We start from the raw sequence: 18,086 nt of genomic DNA, 5'->3' as shown, positions 1-18,086 counted from the left end.
TGAGTGTATTTTCACAGTTTTTATATTGGCGTGCTGATTGCGCCTTAAAGGAACAGTCCACCGTATTTCCATAATGAAATGCTCTTCTCTGAATTGAGACGAGCTGCTCCGTACCTCTCCGAGCTTTGCGTGACCTCCCAGTCAGTCAGACGCGCTGTCACTCCTGTTAGCAATGTAGCTAGGCTCAGCATGGCCAATGGTATTTTTTGGGGCTGTAGTTAGATGCGACCAAACTCTTCCGCGTTTTTCCTGTTTACATAGGTTTATATGACCAGTGACATGACAGTTCAGTTACACAAATTGAAACGTAGCAATTTTCTATGCTATGGAAAGTCCGCACTATAATGACAGGCGTACTAACACCTTCTGCGCGCTTCGGCAGCGCATTGATACCTTCACAGGCCCATGGTAAAACTGCACTTCCAGGAGGGGCTGCCGTCTGCCTCCCGAGCCGGCCGAGAGCGCTCCTCGTCGGGCACGGCCAGGCGGGCGAATGCCCTGGTCTGTCCGCCCTGTCTAAAAAAAAAAAAAAAAAAAAAAAAATGGTACAATTCCGAGTGAAGGTATCAATGCGCTGCCGAAGCGCGCAGAAGGTGTTAGTACGCCTGTCATTATAGTGCGGACTTTCCATAGCATAGAAAATCGCTACGTTTCAATTTGTGTAACTGAACTTGTTTCATGTCACTGGTCATATAAACCTACGTAAACAGGAAAAACGCGGAAGAGTTTGGTCGCATCTAACTACAGCCCCAAAAAATACCATTGGCCATACTGAGCCTAGCTACATTGCTAACAGGAGTGACAGCGCGTCTGACTGACTGGGAGGTCGCGCAAAGCTCGGAGAGGTACGGAGCAGCTCGTCTCAATTCAGAGAAGAGCATATTTCATTATGGAAATGCGGTGGACTGTTCCTTTAATCCCGCGCAGGTGCAAGTCGTTTACGGCGTGTACGAGAGTCCGCTTGGTGTGCACGCTGTCCGGAGCGCGCTCGAGAGTCTATCTGATGCACGCGCCAAGGCGTACAGGTGTGACGCTCTTGTACAAAATGAACGTAGATATAAATGTCTTGTGCCAAATTATTATGGCATGTTAGAAGAAAAATCCGAGTCCTCGTCGAGCCATCAATGCTCAAGTTGAGTCACGAGTCCTTAAAATTAGAGGAAGAGTCGGACTCGAGTACTAAAAGCCTGCTTTGGTCTTGGTCTTGATCTCAAAGACTTGGTCTTGGTTTCGTTGGTCTTGACTACAGCACTAACCCAGACGTTTGCTGTATCACGCCATCGTGAACTTGTCCGTTATGTCACACATGGTTACCTTGCGGTCCAGTAATGAACCCGAGAAGGTGCATCGTACCTTGGACAGAAATCGACTCCTACTGTACGCCTGTTTCTGACCGCGTAGTTCGTATTCAGCAAGTTTACTTTCGAATAACCTTGCCGTGGCCTTTGTGGCGCATAACGTCAAAACCATAGCGTCTCATTTCCTATGCCTCCTTACTGTCGGAGGCAGACGGCCATTGACAGCATCCTGCCGTTCAGAATGGAAATTAGCGGCTTCATTAATTCAGCAGCTGTTCCCCTCTTTAAGTTCATCCACGGGTCTCATTACCATCATCTTATTGGCCTTGAAGTTCACCTCCCCGAGCTCAGTCAGCAAAGTGGAGCTGGAGTTATTTGGCTCGGGTTCTTTGCTTGGCTTGGTTTTCGGTGCAGTACCGGGGCATCGGCGGTACTGCATTACAGCAATCGCACGCTTCAGCCTCACTCCAACCGTGACATTTTACTCGAGTGTCCGAAGGTGACATTGTTGGTTCTTAACTCCGGCACTTCACCCGTTCGGGTTGCTTAAGGCGATCAGTTTGGCACGTTTCGTAGATCAGATCAGATCAAATCAAATCTCGGCGAGAGCTTTAATCCCATCGTTCTGTCGTTATAATGTAATTCTAATACTCGCTCTTGGGTGACTTTTTTTTTTTTCATCTTTTTTTGAGTTTCTAACCAGCCGGTGTGTCCAATTCCTGTTCCACCAACTTTTTTAAATTTAAGCAGGCGAAACTCAAACTACTGGCACCGTGTCAGTCTGTGCACCAAAGCTTTCCCTCGGCAGCCGTCTTTTCCAGCCCGGATCAAGATAGACACGGCTTTCTCAGAGCCGTTCCCACGTTCAGAGAAAAGCAGCCTGCCAAGATCCGAGCTCTCGTCTCCAGCGAGCCAGTTCTACTCCGGTGGCCTGCAACAGGGTACGATTAGGTTTAGCATAAGACTCGGGGGCAGGAGAGGACAGGAGATATTAGAGTGAGAACACCGAGACCTAGCAGCTTGGCTTGGCTTTGCGAGTTGTGTAACTGCGAGAGCTGTGTAGTCAGCGTGGCTGGCGTGTTTTGAAGTGGTGTAATGGTCTGTGCTGCTTTGACTTTGTTTTTCTAGTCGCTTTGTTTTCCATGTTGCGTTATTACTGGGAGGTGAGCCAGAGCACACGGGAAAGACTGTTAACCCTGTCCCGGACACACACGCGTATTAACACGTGCACCTTTTTTTCAACAAAATTGAATTGATCTCAGCGTTGTCATAATGTTTTGAGATTTTAAAGTGGATCAGATGTCAAACAATTTGGTTATTGTCCTACTGAAAGATATTTTATCTGAGGCGTCCAGGATATCGCTCTCGACCTCCTAGATGTTCCACGTAACTCGTGGTTTCTATGACCGAGTAAGATCTGGTCTGTGTTTATTCCAAATCCGTTCCTTTTTTTTTTTTTTCCTTCTTCAGTGACGTCCTTAGAGATCGTTGAGGCATGAAGATCAGCCCCGGAGTTCTGCAGATCGTTCAGAGTGACGGATGAATCGCAGTAGCTGCTCTAACACTCATTAAGCTTTCGAGTTCACCGATTATGTTAAGAATGATGGCGTGACCGGGTGTTGAGTGATATTAGTTCCGTGCTCGTTTCACTTCCTGTCCGTTTATAGTTGCGTTCGTGTCCATGAAACAAGTTTTTATAGTTAGAAGTTCTTCACCAGACTCTTATTTCATTCTCTTGTCTTTTGTCATAAGCCAAAACGCGCAAAAAAAAAAAATCGCCTCAATGAAGCTGTAGCTCGTCCCGGCTCCTGTTGTGTGCGAGTTTGAAATCTGATCGATCCTATAGGAGGAGTAGCGATTTTCATGAAATTGCATACGACCCCTCTGTAGCTTCATTCATAGCAGGGGGCGCCAACTCTTATGTCTTTAGAGTCTTCTGGATGAGTTTCAGTGGAAACGTCCTAGCAGTTTACGAAGAGTAGCGTTTAAAGGAGAACTGAAGGCAATTTTTTTATCATCAAAATTCTATTATCTCATTTTATTAAATATCGGAATGCATTTTTGATCGCTATTTTGTCGCTGCTGTAGCAAGTTATGAGTGTTTGAAATATGCTATGAAATATAATCAGTCCATGTGTCAACGCAATGGCCGTAAACGAGATGCGTCGAGACCTGTGCGAGACATCGTAGGACGGAAGTAAAACGTACAGCGGAAATCAAAGCGACCAACATCGGCCAACGTTGCCAAAAGACGCGCGCGCCCTCTTTCGAATGCTGACGTAATCGAGCCGGAAGTTTTGTTTGTTTTGATAGCAATCAGGAAAGTTTGAAAAAGTAGGCAGTAATCGTCATTTAAACTCGTTTTTGTGCAATACTTCGTTTGGAAAACAGTTTTCAAAATGGTGGCCCTGACACTTGACGTTTCGAAGTCTCGTGAAGATCGCGCGGATAAGCCACGCCTGCCGTGGACCAAACGAACTACATTCAACATGGATAAAAACCGAACAGGCCGATAAGTATAATATTTAATTAGTGTGCTTGTAAAAGCACACTATTGTTCTTAAGTTTTATTTTTATTATTCGGTTTCACCCCTTTTTTTTTTTTTTGGGAGCCGCTACTCCTCCTACAGCTTTTGAGATACCAACACCATTCCAACTCAAACGTCCATCCTGAAGCGGTGTAGTGTGCTTTTCAGCTTTTGGATCGACACACCTGTTCTCTCGTTCTTGTCATTTTTCATCTCATTATCTCTAGCCGCTTTATCCTGTTCTACAGGGTCGCAGGCAAGCTGGAGCCTATCCCAGCTGACTACGGGTGAAAGGCGGGGTACACCCTGGACAAGTCGCCAGGTCATCACAGGGCTGACACATAGACACAGACAACCATTCACACTCACATTCACACCTACGCTCAATTTAGAGTCACCAGTTAACCTAACCTGCATGTCTTTGGACTGTGGGGGAAACCGGAGCACCCGGAGGAAACCCACGCGGACACGGGGAGAACATGCAAACTCCGCACAGAAAGGCCCTCGCCGGCCACGGGGCTCGAACCCGGACCTTCTTGCTGTGAGGCGACAGCGCTAACCACTACACCACCGTGCCGCCTCTTGTCGTTTTTTTTCCCATAGAGAATGAATAGGGCTCACGAATTGAATCGTCCTGCTCGGACACGCTTCATTGCAGATGCACCAAACCTCATGTGATACCTCAGGCCAACTCCCCAGACACACACATGCATTCGGTTCTGACCCGCACTCATTTTTTCCTTTCTTTTCATGCCCCACTTTTTCATCCATTCACTTCCATTCATTTTTGGCCCCATTGGAAATGAATGGCGTTTCAGGAAAAAAGCTTTCACTCTCCGTCAAATTTTTTAACTGAGTGACCAAACTTCAAGAGACTTCATATGATGCCTCAGGGCAAGTCCCCACACACATCCATCCCCTCATCTGAGACCTGCACTCGTCTTTTTCTTGGTTTTCACACATCCTTTTTTCCCTCCATAGGCTTCCATTGATTTTTGGCCCCATTCAAATGAATGGACTTTTGCTCAGTAACACTTCACCACATATCCACTGGTGTAGTGTGCTTATATACAGCTTTTGGATCGATGCACCCGTTCTGTCGTCCTTGTCGTTTTTCTGTCGTTTTTTTCCCAAAGAAAATGAATAGGACTCATGAATCGAGTCGTCCTACTCAGACACGCTCCATCAGAGATGCACCAAACTTCATGTGATACTTCAGACCAACTCCCCTGACACATTCATGCAATCGGGTCTGAACTGCACTCGTCTTTTCCTTTTTTTCTTCTGTTTTGCTACAGCTCAGCAAGCAAACTTTGCATTTTCTTTGCGGAAATGCAGTCTGGTTGTAGTTAGTTGCCAATACGAGTCACGATTTATAAGGTTACTAAAACCAACCGAAAACATAATTGAATAACATGTTAATTAAGAAATAAAGCAAGTTTAAATCTGACTTCAGTTCTCCTTTAATGTGACGAGTCACCCAAAAAATTCAGACGCCCTTAAAATCAGAAATATGACAGGTGGTGCTACCGTCTTGACAAATTTTATACGTACCACTCTGGGGAACATTCTGTACGAGTTTGATCAAAATCTGATCACTCCTGTCGGAGGAGTAGCGATTTTTGTGAAATTGCATACGACCCATCTGTAGCTTCATCCATAGTAGGTGGCGCCACCTGGTGAGCAACTCTTGTTGAGCTATGTCTTTAGAGTCTTCTGGGTGAGTTTCAGTAAAAACGTCCGAGCAGTTTACTAAGAGTAGTGTTTAATGTGAGACAAATTTCAGACGCCCTTGAAATCGTAAATGACAGGTTGCACCACCATGTTGATGATTTTTATGCACACCCACCTGGGGAACATTGCGAGTTTGATTGAAATCTGATGGATCCTGTAGGAGAAACGATTTTTGTAAATTGATGACGGACAGCGACGCGTGATCGGATAAGCTCATCCGGGCTGGCGTACGGTTGGATGAGCTAACGAGTGCAGCGTTTTGGTTCTTGTGAAAGTTGTTCTCATCTGCTCTGTCTTACCCGTTTTTCCAGATTCCAACACGTCAACTTCAAGAACTGACTTCACTCGCTGCCTAATCTGTCCCATCACATGACAGGTGCTGCTGTAATGATATCAACGTTCTTCACTAGGGCTGTAACGATATGCATATCGAAATTGAAATCGCGATACGCAGAGCCACGATCCGTATCGCGATACAAGAAGGCAGAATCGCGGTACACCCTTTCAAACTTCTCCTCAGCCCAAAAACAGAGGCGCTTCCAAACTTCAATTTATGAATACTTTACTTATTTAAATTACATTTTAAACTTTACTTAAATTACTTTTATTTTTTTTATATCTATTAGTAAGTCGTTTTTTCGCCGACCTGCGACAATCTTCTGCGAGTCACGCAATGTCCACACTCGCCACTGGCAGAGCATTCATTTCTTTTAAGCGGTCGCCATTCTGGTTGCGACGCAGGGAGTGAATCTGTAAACAAGCAGCTCATTGGCTGGCTAGGTGTGCCACAAGCCAATCACAATCACTTGACCGGAAAGGCATGCAGTGTTGCCAGATTGGGCGGGTTTAGGTGCTTTTTGGCTGGTTTTGAACATATTTTGGGGTGGAAAACGTTAGCAATATCTGGCAACACTGAAGGCATGTCTGCTTGGGCGGAAGCCTTCTGCGGCAGTTACATTTTGACACACGAGCAATGTTTCACCATAAAAATTCCGTAATTTCCATCTGTTTTCCGCGATCACAGAAAATCATTGGCCCTATGAGAGTGAGACAGTGAGAGAGCCACCCCCCCCCAAAAAAAATCTTAACGGATTTACACGATTTGGAAAAATGACTTTTTCAGAACCGAAAAAAACAGAGCTTCCGGCTCAACAGTATTATTTTGAGAAATAAAACAATCTTTGGATATACATTTGTTCATTTTTGCATACATATTACTCATTCTCTGCAGTGGTCTGAATTATTTGTTATTAAATAGTTAATGTAAGTAAGTAAATGTTAAGTCAAATTTACTACTTTAAAAATACATTTAAAAAAAAAATCGTGGGCGTATCGAATCGTGGGTCAAAAATCGCGATTCGAATCGTGAGTTGGGTGAATCGTTACAGCCCTATTCTTCACGTAACCCATCAGTGGTTTTAGTGTTCTGGCTGATCGGAGTATAGAAGCGCAGTTTCCCCGGGAAACTACAGCACGAATTAATTTTCTGGGAGTTAATACATTCCTTTAGAGTCAGAAATACACACTCAGTGGTTGTATCTGTGTGAAGTACTTTTTGTTTTGTTTTTTTTGTTTGGTTGGGGTTTTTTTTCCTTATTTTTATACATCTTTTATCAGTGATGCTGTTAAAATGGTCCTGCTGTACATCTTTGTGACTAAATGCTTAAAATTGGACCCTATCGTGCAGCATCGTATTCAGTGGCGTCGTCAAATATCCGACCGAAGCCTGAGGTTTACGCTGCATAACTTGTGTTAATGTGACAGAGTGTGATTCAGAGGCTTGTAAAAAATAAATAATAAAGTTAGGGGTTTTCTTGTTTTGTTTTTTCTTCTCTCTGTAGTTTGTCCCTGACGAGTCGCTTGGTGAAGACGCTGCTGTATAACTTTGTGCGGCAGGAGAAATGTCCTCCACCTGCAGCTCACGTCTTCCAGCCACAGGCAGATGGAGGAGGTCTGCTGTACGGCCTGGCCTCGGGGGTGGCCAGTGAGTACACACACACACACACACACACACACACAGATACACAGTCACACTGCTATCTCAAGAAAGCTGTTCAGGAAACAGTGGGAGTAATATATATATATATACACACACATATATAAATAAAATGGAAAAGGCTACTGTTGGTAATCTGTAAAATAGATTGATGGGTGTGCAGGAAGAGCAGCATCTGGAAGTGTGTGTGTGAGAGAGAGAGAGATTCAGACATACAGGGATGTGATTTTTCCGCGAATTCGCGGAATTCCGCTTTTTTCACCTCAAAACTTGAAAAAAAAATGTTTCCGATTTTTCCCTCAAATCCACATTCGTATCCTATTCGTTCCGACTTTGTTTGAAAGATGGCAGCCTCGGATTTGCATCTTTACGCCTCGATCACGGAGGCTGCCATCTTTCAACTCTTTGTTTGAAGCGAGCGCATTCATTGGTTGTTACAGAGCGATGGGCCAATCATGTACCTCGTTTCATCTCATTGACGTAATTACGTCATTTACGCAATTACGTCATTGAGATGAAACGAGGTACGTGATTGGCCCATCGCTCTGTAACAACCAATGAACGCGCTTGTTAGATAGCTGTACGTAAGCTTGCTTCAGAGTTGAAAGATGGCAGCCTCCGTGATCGAGCGTAAAGTGCGCGAGCGAGAGAGCGCGAGTGAGGGAGAGAGAGCGCGCGAGTGAGAGAGTGAGGGAGAGTGCGCGTGAGAGAGTGTGCGCACGCGTGAGGGTGTGCGCGCGCGAGTGGGGGAGAGTTGCATGTTGACCATTAAATTGGCTTGAATTTGTTAATCATGACAAGTTTTTTCTTGTGTGTTTGCTTGCCATTTTAGTACAATTTTAAGTCAGAAAACCCCAAAACCCAGGAGCTTCGGGGGGCTTCCCCCCCTTGTCCCCCCACCAGGGTGCTGCCCTGGACCAGCTGGGGGCCTGCGGCCCCCAGACCCCCGGCTAAAATTTTCAGATAATTTCACCAGCCCCAAATCACATCCCTGGACATAGTTTGTTAACCTGAGCAGCTTTCTTTACTGTAGTACTGAACTGTAGACACTCTGGATAACATGAGCGCCGAGTGGCTTTTTTTTTTTTTTTTTTTTTAAAGTTGCACTCTTTCTTTTCACCTTTTACTGAGTGTGTGCGGTGTCGTTAGATCGGAGGTTCAAGTCAGTTATGCAACTTTTAATGATGAATGCAATAGACACAATGTCCACTTGTTGCAGGAGAGGGACGTGATGAACATCTTTGGCACAAGCTTTTGCTAATTGCTTTAAAAAAAAAAATTAGCTTTTAAAAAGTTCCACAACACTTGCCAAGAATTTAGCACGTCTTCCTTCCATTAGCAAACTTTTCTTTCTTTCTGTCCTTCCTTTCTTCTGGCAGATTTTTTAAAGCCGTTTTCCAAATTGGAATAAACAAGTTTCAAGTTTTGTCAGTAATGTATAAAATAAATGAAGTTTCCATCTGCAACCACTTTTTTATTTTTTAATAAAAGTTTTCCTTTTCATGAAACTGAAAGTTAGTGGGGTGGGTGGGGGTATTTATTTATTTATTTATTTATTTAAAAAAACCATGAAACTGAAAGTTGGCCGAGTGGTTCGCGGGTCCGCCTCTCAATCAGGAGATCGCAGGTTCTACTCACGGTCGGGTCGTACCAAAGACCATCGTAAAAATGCTACCTACTGCCGTCTGGCAAGACACGCTGCAATACAGATGCGGGTGGGAAGTCAAACTCTCGCGGTTACCAGAGGACCCTCCCCTCCCCCACTGTAATAGGTGAGAGGCCGAGGACTACGGAAACTGAGATCGGCGCCGCCCTATGCGCCGCATGGCGTAGGAAGGACTTTTGATTTGATTGAAAGTTAGTAATTTGGCTAAAAAAATTATGAAAATACATTTTATTTAAAAGTGCCCTTCATGACACCCAAGGTCGTCGTCATAATAATAATAATAATAATGCGAGTTCCATCGGCAACTTTTTTTTTTTTTAAATATAAAAATTATTTCCAGCAACTGGAGGTGGGGGAAGGGTCAGTATTTTTATAAACATGACATGGTTTCTATCAACGAGGTTTTTCTTTCTATCGCTTTCTTTTTTTTTTATCTATCTATCTATCTATCTATCTATCTATCTATCTATCTATCTATCTATCTATCTATCTATCTATCTATCTATCTATCTATCTATCTATCTATCGGAATCAAAAATATTTTAAGCAAAATCAAACCTGGAAAAAGTAAAGATATTGTGAAAATCTTAATGGCGTTTCCATCAGCGCACCGTGCCCCCCCCCCCCCCCCCCCCCCCCCAAAAAAAAAAAAGAAAGAAAGAAAGCACCTCAGCTGGAAACCCAACTTGTTGGACTCGGCTTCATTCAATCAAAACTCAAAAATAGAGACTGGCACAAACTTTCACACCAAACTACACACCAGTCATTGTGTAACCAGGATATGGAGTCTTATTTGGATCCAGAATTTTGTCCTCCGCCATCGTTATCACTCCATGTTTTCACGTCCAGTGTTCTCCCTCTCTCTCTCTCTCTGCATGACAGGCAGGCAGGGTTCAGGAGAGGGACACGTCAGATGATCTGTCAGCTCTGCTGAAGCTTCCCACATTGTGTAAACTTGGAGTATACCGTCACAAATGTACATCCAATACTCCAAACACACACACACACACACACACAGGGAGAGAGAGAGCGTGTAGAACCCACACAAGAAGAGATGCTTTGTCTTAGTGTCTAATGCTCTCGTCGGTGTAGAATGAAAGAAAGGACATGTGATCTTTTAATCCTTCATTCCGTCTTCCTCAGGGAAGTTCTCGTCTCTCTCCTCCACCATTCATCTCTCCCGTCTTAACTTTCTGTCAACTTCTTATCTTCCGTTCTCTTTCTCTCCATCTCTGCCTCGTTGCTCAAACCCGGTTCCAAGAAATATATCTCAAACTTTTTTTTAAATGTAAAGCGGCTCATTTTGTGTGTGGCGTCGACTTGGGGGTCGATTCTTGGTTTTCGGTCCCCCGGCTAGGATGATAAAAGCTTGATGACTTCATGCATGCACAAGATGTGCATGTTCAAAATAATCAGTGTGGACGCAAAGAAAGTCAACACTGGGTCGAGAATGGAGTTGAAATACGCAATCTATTAATTGATTCAAATAGCTACTCGCTGCCCACTGTGTTTTGGCCAAAGTAGCACGTGGTGGTGATCTTTTCTGATGAATGAATTTCTCAGGAACGTTGCTCATATGAAACCGCAAACTATGTCGTGAGTTCCTGGCATAGGTTTTTTTTTTTTTTTAAAAGCGTTTCTTGTCTCCTTTTTCTTAGTAGGGGAGACAAATGTTTTGGTTGTGTCCTGAGATCCCTCACAACAGTGTAGACAGACAGCTAATGAGATTATTAACATCTCTGACTCACAGGAGTGTGTGTGTGTGGGGGCAAGTGAGTCATCCTGTTCTGTGGAATCCAGACAACACGCTCTCATTGTCTGACAAGCAGAGCAGACAAACTAAATGGAGAACTGAGCCTTCTCCCAGCACATGCTTTCCCTATTCCTGTCCTCCATCCCAAACGATTTGCCAAGCAGAATTCCCACTCCGAATGCCAGAGCCGATCCTGTTTCCGACGCCGGGAGCTTTTGGCTCGATCAGCACCTGGGAGAATTCCCCGTTCCAGATTTGGCCACGGTGGAACCGTGTATCCTGTAACTCCAGGAATGAGACTCGTTTCCTGAACGTGTCCTCGTTTAGGGCTTCCTGTCATTTCCGAGATCCTAAAATCGCCATGTTGGTTTTTGTTTTTTTCCATGCTGCATGGATAACTTGGTGGTTTGTTGTAGAGCTGTTGTAGGGTGAGAAGCAAATTAAATCGTTTTGACGTTCCCGAGTGGAGAAATGTCACGTCCTCTTTAGGTATGGAACGCTGGATCATACAGTGATGCGTTTCTATACAAATTGATGACTGAACTGATTGGGGTGGTGGTGGGATGAAGCCTGATTTTTCATCAGGCTGCATAATCTTCGTTTTTCCTCGCTGTAATTCCGTTGTTGCGCGGGGTGGCGCGGTGGTGTTTGGCGCCATCGCCTTGCAGCAAGAAGGTTCCGGATTCGAACCTCACGGCCGATGGTGGCGTTTGTGTTTTTAATCCCGTGTCCTGCGTGAGTTTCCTCCCACAGTTCAGACATGCAGATTGGGTAAAAACACCCAGCCACTAGGGTTGTACAAGACGGTGCATCCTCGGTGCCGGTCCTAAGCTGGGATGGATTAAGGAGGTTTGCATCAGGAAGGGCGTCCAGTGTAAAACCTACGCCAAATCAAACGTGGAACCGATCCACTGTGACGACCCCTATCGGGAGCAGCCGAAAGATGAATAATAATTCCGTTGTTGCGCAACAGTGTGGAATAATAGGAATACACATGACTTCACTGTAGGCAGAAGTAACACAGCTCTAAAGTGTAAAAGTGCTGCTGTGTGATTGTGTACAAATGGATTTAACAAGAAATCAGAGCTCTGTTTTTACAGACTGCTGAAAGATGAAGAAAAGAGAAGTAGATGGAGGAAGTACAAATGTTTATTAATAAGGTATATTTTAGTTATTAGGCTATTGTATTTTACTCCATCCTTTACAAATGTGGGTAAATAACTTCTTGTTGGTTATTAAGAAAAGGAAAAAAGTATTCTATTATTTAAGGAAAGGAATATTTAAAGGTAGACACCCCCCCCACCCCCGATTTTTCAGGTTTAGTTTATAAAAAGAATTATCGCCGATGCACAATTTTATTTATTTATTTATTTATTTTTGGTTCAGTGGCCCGAAAGCTACTGAATTCAAATCCCAGACTTCCAAACCAATTTTTTTTTTAAATAGAACAATTAATGAATTTATCGCCACGTGGCCCTAAATTCTCTGCTATCTTTTTCCTGCTTCACCATGATGCAGTTCAAGATACTACGTCATGCATCACATGGTGGTGGGCTTTCCCCGTTCGCGCAAGGCATTGTGGGATACAAATTTGAAACCGGAGAGAAAAATGGAGGGCGTGAGTGTGCAAATGAAAGGTGAAAGACCGACTACAGTAACGGAAAGAAAGCGAGAAGAAAAGACGTTATGTTCTATATGAAGGAAAGGAAACGCAGGACCAAACTAATAAATGTCGGCGCTCAGCGAGCACCTCGGTGTGATCAGCTGTTCGTTTAGCGACAGAATGATGGAACCGTCAGTGCACGCTCAAAGGGAAACCTGCGGACTTCCTCTGTCTGCTTGACTGCGCGAAATAGCAAGCGATTTCATGCACATTATTTGCTTTAATCCCCTCAAATTAAATAACTTCCCAGCCACAGAATGGCCTGATATTTTGTGAGATGTTACAGAAATAAACGTGCATCGTAATCTCCACATTTCAGACGGAACTAACTTTCACTGATTTTATGAAATCGAAAGGCCGTTGACTGACTTTTAATTTGGTAAAGAATAAGAAAATATTATTGGAAATCAAATTATGAGCCTGTTTTTATTGTGAATCGAATCATTAATTGGGTGAATCGTTACATGCCTAGTCATCTTTTTATGCTTCGGAAGAGAAAGTTGTGGGACGTCAATCCAGAAAGAAAGCCTGAGAAAGGAGTCGATTTTATTTTACTGTCTTTCCATCCGTACATCTGTATGTATGTATGTAATATGTGTATTACGTCTCTAAGGACTTTTTTCCAGTATCGTTGGAAATCGGCACCGTTAAAATTGACGTGCGTTTAATGTTTAAAGTACGATTATACTGTGGTATCGTCAGGCTTGAATTGAATTGCCTTTATTGTCATTGTGAATGTATACAACGAAATTAAAATTCCACTCTATGGCGCAAATGTAGAAACGCAGGATACTGAAGACAAAAAAATGGACTTTAAATGAGAATTGTGATACTAGAATTTGAATTAAATAATCTGTATAAAAAAGTGCAGGTGCAGAGCAGCATGAATGAATTGTACACTTATTTGTGCTTGTTATAATTTTAAAGTGCAAGTTGTTTTCGGGTGGGTGGGTGGAGGGGTCTGCGTGTCGGCCAACCTAGAGAGGATGTGCAGTCACGTGACCCGTCCGTGTTTACTCCGCCATATTGGACGGCATCAGGATTGTTTACCTTGCGCGAGCGTAATGGATCCAGGGAGTAATCCCCAAGAAAATTCGGAAAATACCCCATCTACATCGCGCGATTACTTGTCTAAGTTTGTTCAGCATCTTGAAGGTGACGTGAGGCAGCGTTACGTGGAAAAGTGTTCCAGGTTGGGGATTGCAGATCCGTACAACTTGCCGCAATCCTTGTTCGGGGAAATTCGGAGCTGCGGTGCCGGCGATTTGCCCGATCTGGCCTACCACGACATTTACAATTTTCTCGTTAATCGTGAATCGTGTTACACTGGCAAAGCTCTCAAAGCTTACAAGAGCCTGGAAGCTTATAAATATTTTGTTGCGGGATGGGTATCCCAACTATACCTCTGGAAGGTTCCGAAGAAGAATGTCTACTTGATGACCTCACGGGTAAGTGGCATTAAGACGTTTATCATAAAGAGACTATGCAGGACGTTTTATCGTAAGAATGCTCGAAATTTAAACTCCGTTCCAGATAATGACAGGGTTGTAAATATGTATGTTTTTGTCTGGGAAAAAAAAATATCACAAATCGCCGACTATGCAGTTATCATTCGATCCGAAAATCAACTTAACAGATGTACTAGGAGTATTGAATTAGAAGATTACGCCTACCTGATATGAAGTGTTCACTACAAATTCGGCTGGTAGAACTGGGGTTCCAGTTTTCTCTTCGCACAGCGGACACCCATTTTGCACGTCTCTCCTCGTCTGCGGGGAATCTATAAAATGACAGGCCCTCCTTTTGGCCCTGTCTATGGGTACAACCAAATGCTGAACAAGATATAACCATTCTCGAAAGATCTACTCCCGCACACTTGATAATTAGAACGGGTTCGTCTAAGTTCTATGCGCGGCCTTGCCGTCCAAGCTGGCAGATAAACAAATATCACGTGATGTCACGTGCACGCTCTCTATAACGCCTGCCAGAGGGTAACAGTTCAAAGAGGTGGTGGCTGCGGTGGGCGGAGTCAATGATGATGCTACTCTCTGGAGCGCTTTCTTCTCCGTATACACTAGGGTGCCTCAGTTGCCCTCACTTTCATAAAATCTGATGCATTTTTGTTTGGGTGTTCCTTTTCACCAATAAAGACATCCTGTAAAATTTTTTGACCATCTTCAAAAGTCTAATAGTGGCACCGTGAGGTTCATTTTTTGCCAAAAAAACGCTTATTTTATGTTTTCGCGTAAGGTTTGAATCACACTGTTGGACTCCGTTTATTGATTTCTTGTGAGCCAGAGATCATGTTAAGAACCTTTGCAAGGGATTGAGAAGCATTATTAGGGCTGTCCCCAACCAAGGATTTTCTTGGTCGACCAGTGGTCGTGCATTCACTCCGACTAATCGCGCGCCCCACCCCCCCCCCCCCCCCCCAAAAAAAAAAAAAATGCCCATTTTTACCGGGATACACATCTGTGAGGCTTTACCTGTAATGCTGGGCTGCCGTATCTATGCGCATTTACCACTAACGGCGGTGACCGTCATGTAACTTTCCATCTGGTTAGATGTCCATATATCCGTTGTGAAACTGAGTGCTTTGCAGTTTTCGATCTTGCCCTGAAGTGTTTGTTTTGTAGAGTTGTATTTGCTCGTAACCGCGTGCATCACTGTGTCACGTCTTGGCAGGCTGTATCCTGGCTCGAGGTGTTCAATTAGATTTTTAAATCCCTCACCACTGATGATATTCACAGGTGGCATGTCCAGCGCGATGAAATCAGCTATTTTGTCAGTTATGTCTCTCTTCCTTTTTTCAGATAGAGAAGGTTTCATTACGAGCTTTTGCTGAGTCAGTGATGAGGATGAGGATGCCGTGGAGGAGGCTGGCTCATCGCAATAAAGTGGATGCGCCTGTAGAGAGATTGTAAAACAGTGAGCTGGATAATTTAGCTTTACCAGTAGGCCTACGTATTGCAATCAAACTTCAGGTTGCAAGGGGTAGGCTAGCTAGGCTAGTAGGCTACTTACATGGTTGAGGTGGTAAAGCATGTTCGTCGTGGAAGAATGAAAGGCGAATGTTTTTTTGCAAATTCTGCACGTAACCCTCTTTGGGTCATCTTTGTTCTTTTCGAAATGATCCCATATTTTAGAGCTCCTTCCAGACATGCTGTCTGCCCGTGTTAAAAAAATCACCAACAGTAAATTAGTGTCACGACTTCCTTTATCATGCCCGTCAAATTAAAAGCCCTTCAGTCCTTTGACAAGACGCGGCTTTTTTCCCTGCGACCAATCGACCAATGGAATTTTGGTCGGCTAATAATTTTTTGGTCGACCAACGATTAATCGATTGTTTGCCGTCAGGCCTATTCATAATACATTTGTATTGTTTAAAAGTAGTTGAACAATGATTCAATGTACAGCTAAAACTCAAACTGTGCTTGATAATATATTTAGAATATGTACTAAAAATGTGTATCTAAGATATTTGGTATACTCTATAAGGTGCCATAATGTTTCATGAAAAGTGATCGAAATTGTCATGAAAGTCATAAAATAGCAGCTTTTTCCACAACTTTGAGCTCCTGGTGCCACCATTAAACTTTTGAATTTTGTCAAAATATTTCACCCAGTACCAAAAAGAACATAAAAACAAAAATGCATCATGATCGGAGGAACTTTTCATTTTTAGGGGGCAACTGATGCACTCTAGTATACACGGAATTAAAACACTGAGTTGTGCTGTTGAAGGAAACGATCCCTTTCAAAGGTCAGCTAGGATTTCCTGAAGTGTTTTTATTCCTTTTACACTACAGCAGTTTTCCAATGATTACAATTTTATATTTATATTTATTAAAAAACGCCCCATTATATACTATTCAAAAAAAGTAGGGGATATTGGATTTACAAGTAGAATGAAATGCAGATCATGAGGTCAGGAAGGAAACAAATGACAGAAAAACATTAAGGAAACATTTGTCAATTTATTCGAAACCCTGTGTACAGTCAGTAAAGGACAGATTCTCCAGAATAAGGGTCAACACAAACACAGGGTCACGCAGCAAATTTACCACCATTTTGAAACCGAGTCAGTAGCGGGTAAAACCCCCTCGGTTGGCTAGACAAGCTCGAATTCGGCGTGGCATACTCCTAACGAGACGTCCCAGGTCATTTTGGGGAATGTTATTCCATTCCTGTTGCAATGCTGCAGCACGTTCTTGGACATTGGCAGGAGGTTGTTGACGTTGGCGTAGCCGCTGTCCAAGCATGTCCCAGACATGCTCGATGGGGGAAAGGTCCGGACTGAGTGCTGGCCGTGATATTCTGCTGCTGGAGGTAATCTGTAACGATCCTGGCCCTATGACATCTGGCATTGTCATCTTGGAAAATGAAACGGCGGCCATAACGACGTGCAAACGGCACAGCATGGGGTGCCAAGATGTTGTCCCGGTAGTACTGCTCTGTGACACGTCCAGCAACAACATGCGAGTCTGTTCTGCCGGTAGCAGTGATGCCTCCCCACACCATTACAGAGCCACCCCCATACGGATCATGTCTAATGACGTTAACGTCATGGAAACGTTCGTTACGTCAGCGCCAAACCCTCCTGCGTCTGTCCAGGAAGTCCACAGTGAACCTCGACTCATCTGAGAACATTACGTGGTTCCATCGGCGATTATCCCAGCGTTGATGATGATGACACCATTGGAGTCTGGCCCTAATGTGACGATCCCTCAAACAGGGAATGACACGAGGACGTCGGGCGTGCAAGTGTGCAGTCGATTCCTGATGGTCTGGCCACTCATTACCAAGCCAGTATCCCTTCGAAGTTGAGACCTTATCTGATTTGCTGTTACCATACGATTTCTCAAGGCAATAGTGCGGATGAATCTGTCCTGAGCCTGAGTTGTTGCCCTTGGGCGACCGGATCGTGGTCTATCCTGAACAGACCCTGTAGCACGATGTCTGAACCATAATCTGCTGATGACAGACTGGGAAACATTCAATGCTCTTGCCACAACGACCTGTCTTGTGCCAACCTGTAGCATGCCAAGGGCACGTAACCTCTCATCCTGTGTTAGACAGCGCATGGTCTCTGTTTAATTAACGACTTCACCCACTGATAATCTGATGCTTTCTCTTCAAAATCTTCCTTTGGAGTGGCTCTAACCTTCCAATTCAGAGTCATGCAAATTTGTGGCACGACCCCCTTGATCATCAGTAGCATCCCGTGCTGATCACGAGAGTGTCATTGATGTGTTTGGGTGATGAATTTCTTTGGAAATGCTTCCTCAGTAAGGAACTATACAACATGCTTTCGTATCCCTTTGGATATGTGAAAATTTGGATCTCAAAATAAAATATCCCCTACTTTTTTTTTTTTTGAATAGTATACTACTACAGAGTTTATACTTTGTTCCTGAAACAAGTTGATTCCTGTTATGACTTGTCTAA

The 18,086-nt window shown here is 43.8% G+C and overlaps 1 protein-coding gene across 1 annotated transcript in view; it reads left to right on the top strand.

Annotated features, from left to right (window-relative positions):
• dym (dymeclin) overlaps positions 1 to 18,086 on the top strand; it is a 213,472-nt gene that overhangs the window by 56,716 nt on the left and 138,670 nt on the right. The window contains exon 8 of the mRNA XM_060935419.1: positions 7,402 to 7,544. Within this exon, the coding sequence (XP_060791402.1) occupies positions 7,402 to 7,544 (143 nt within the window). The remainder of the gene's footprint in view (positions 1 to 7,401; positions 7,545 to 18,086) is intronic.

Source organism: Neoarius graeffei, chromosome 12 (genome assembly GCF_027579695.1).
Source record: "Neoarius graeffei isolate fNeoGra1 chromosome 12, fNeoGra1.pri, whole genome shotgun sequence".
NCBI lineage: Eukaryota > Metazoa > Chordata > Actinopteri > Siluriformes > Ariidae > Neoarius > Neoarius graeffei.
This window is presented reverse-complemented; position numbering and strand designations above follow the sequence as displayed.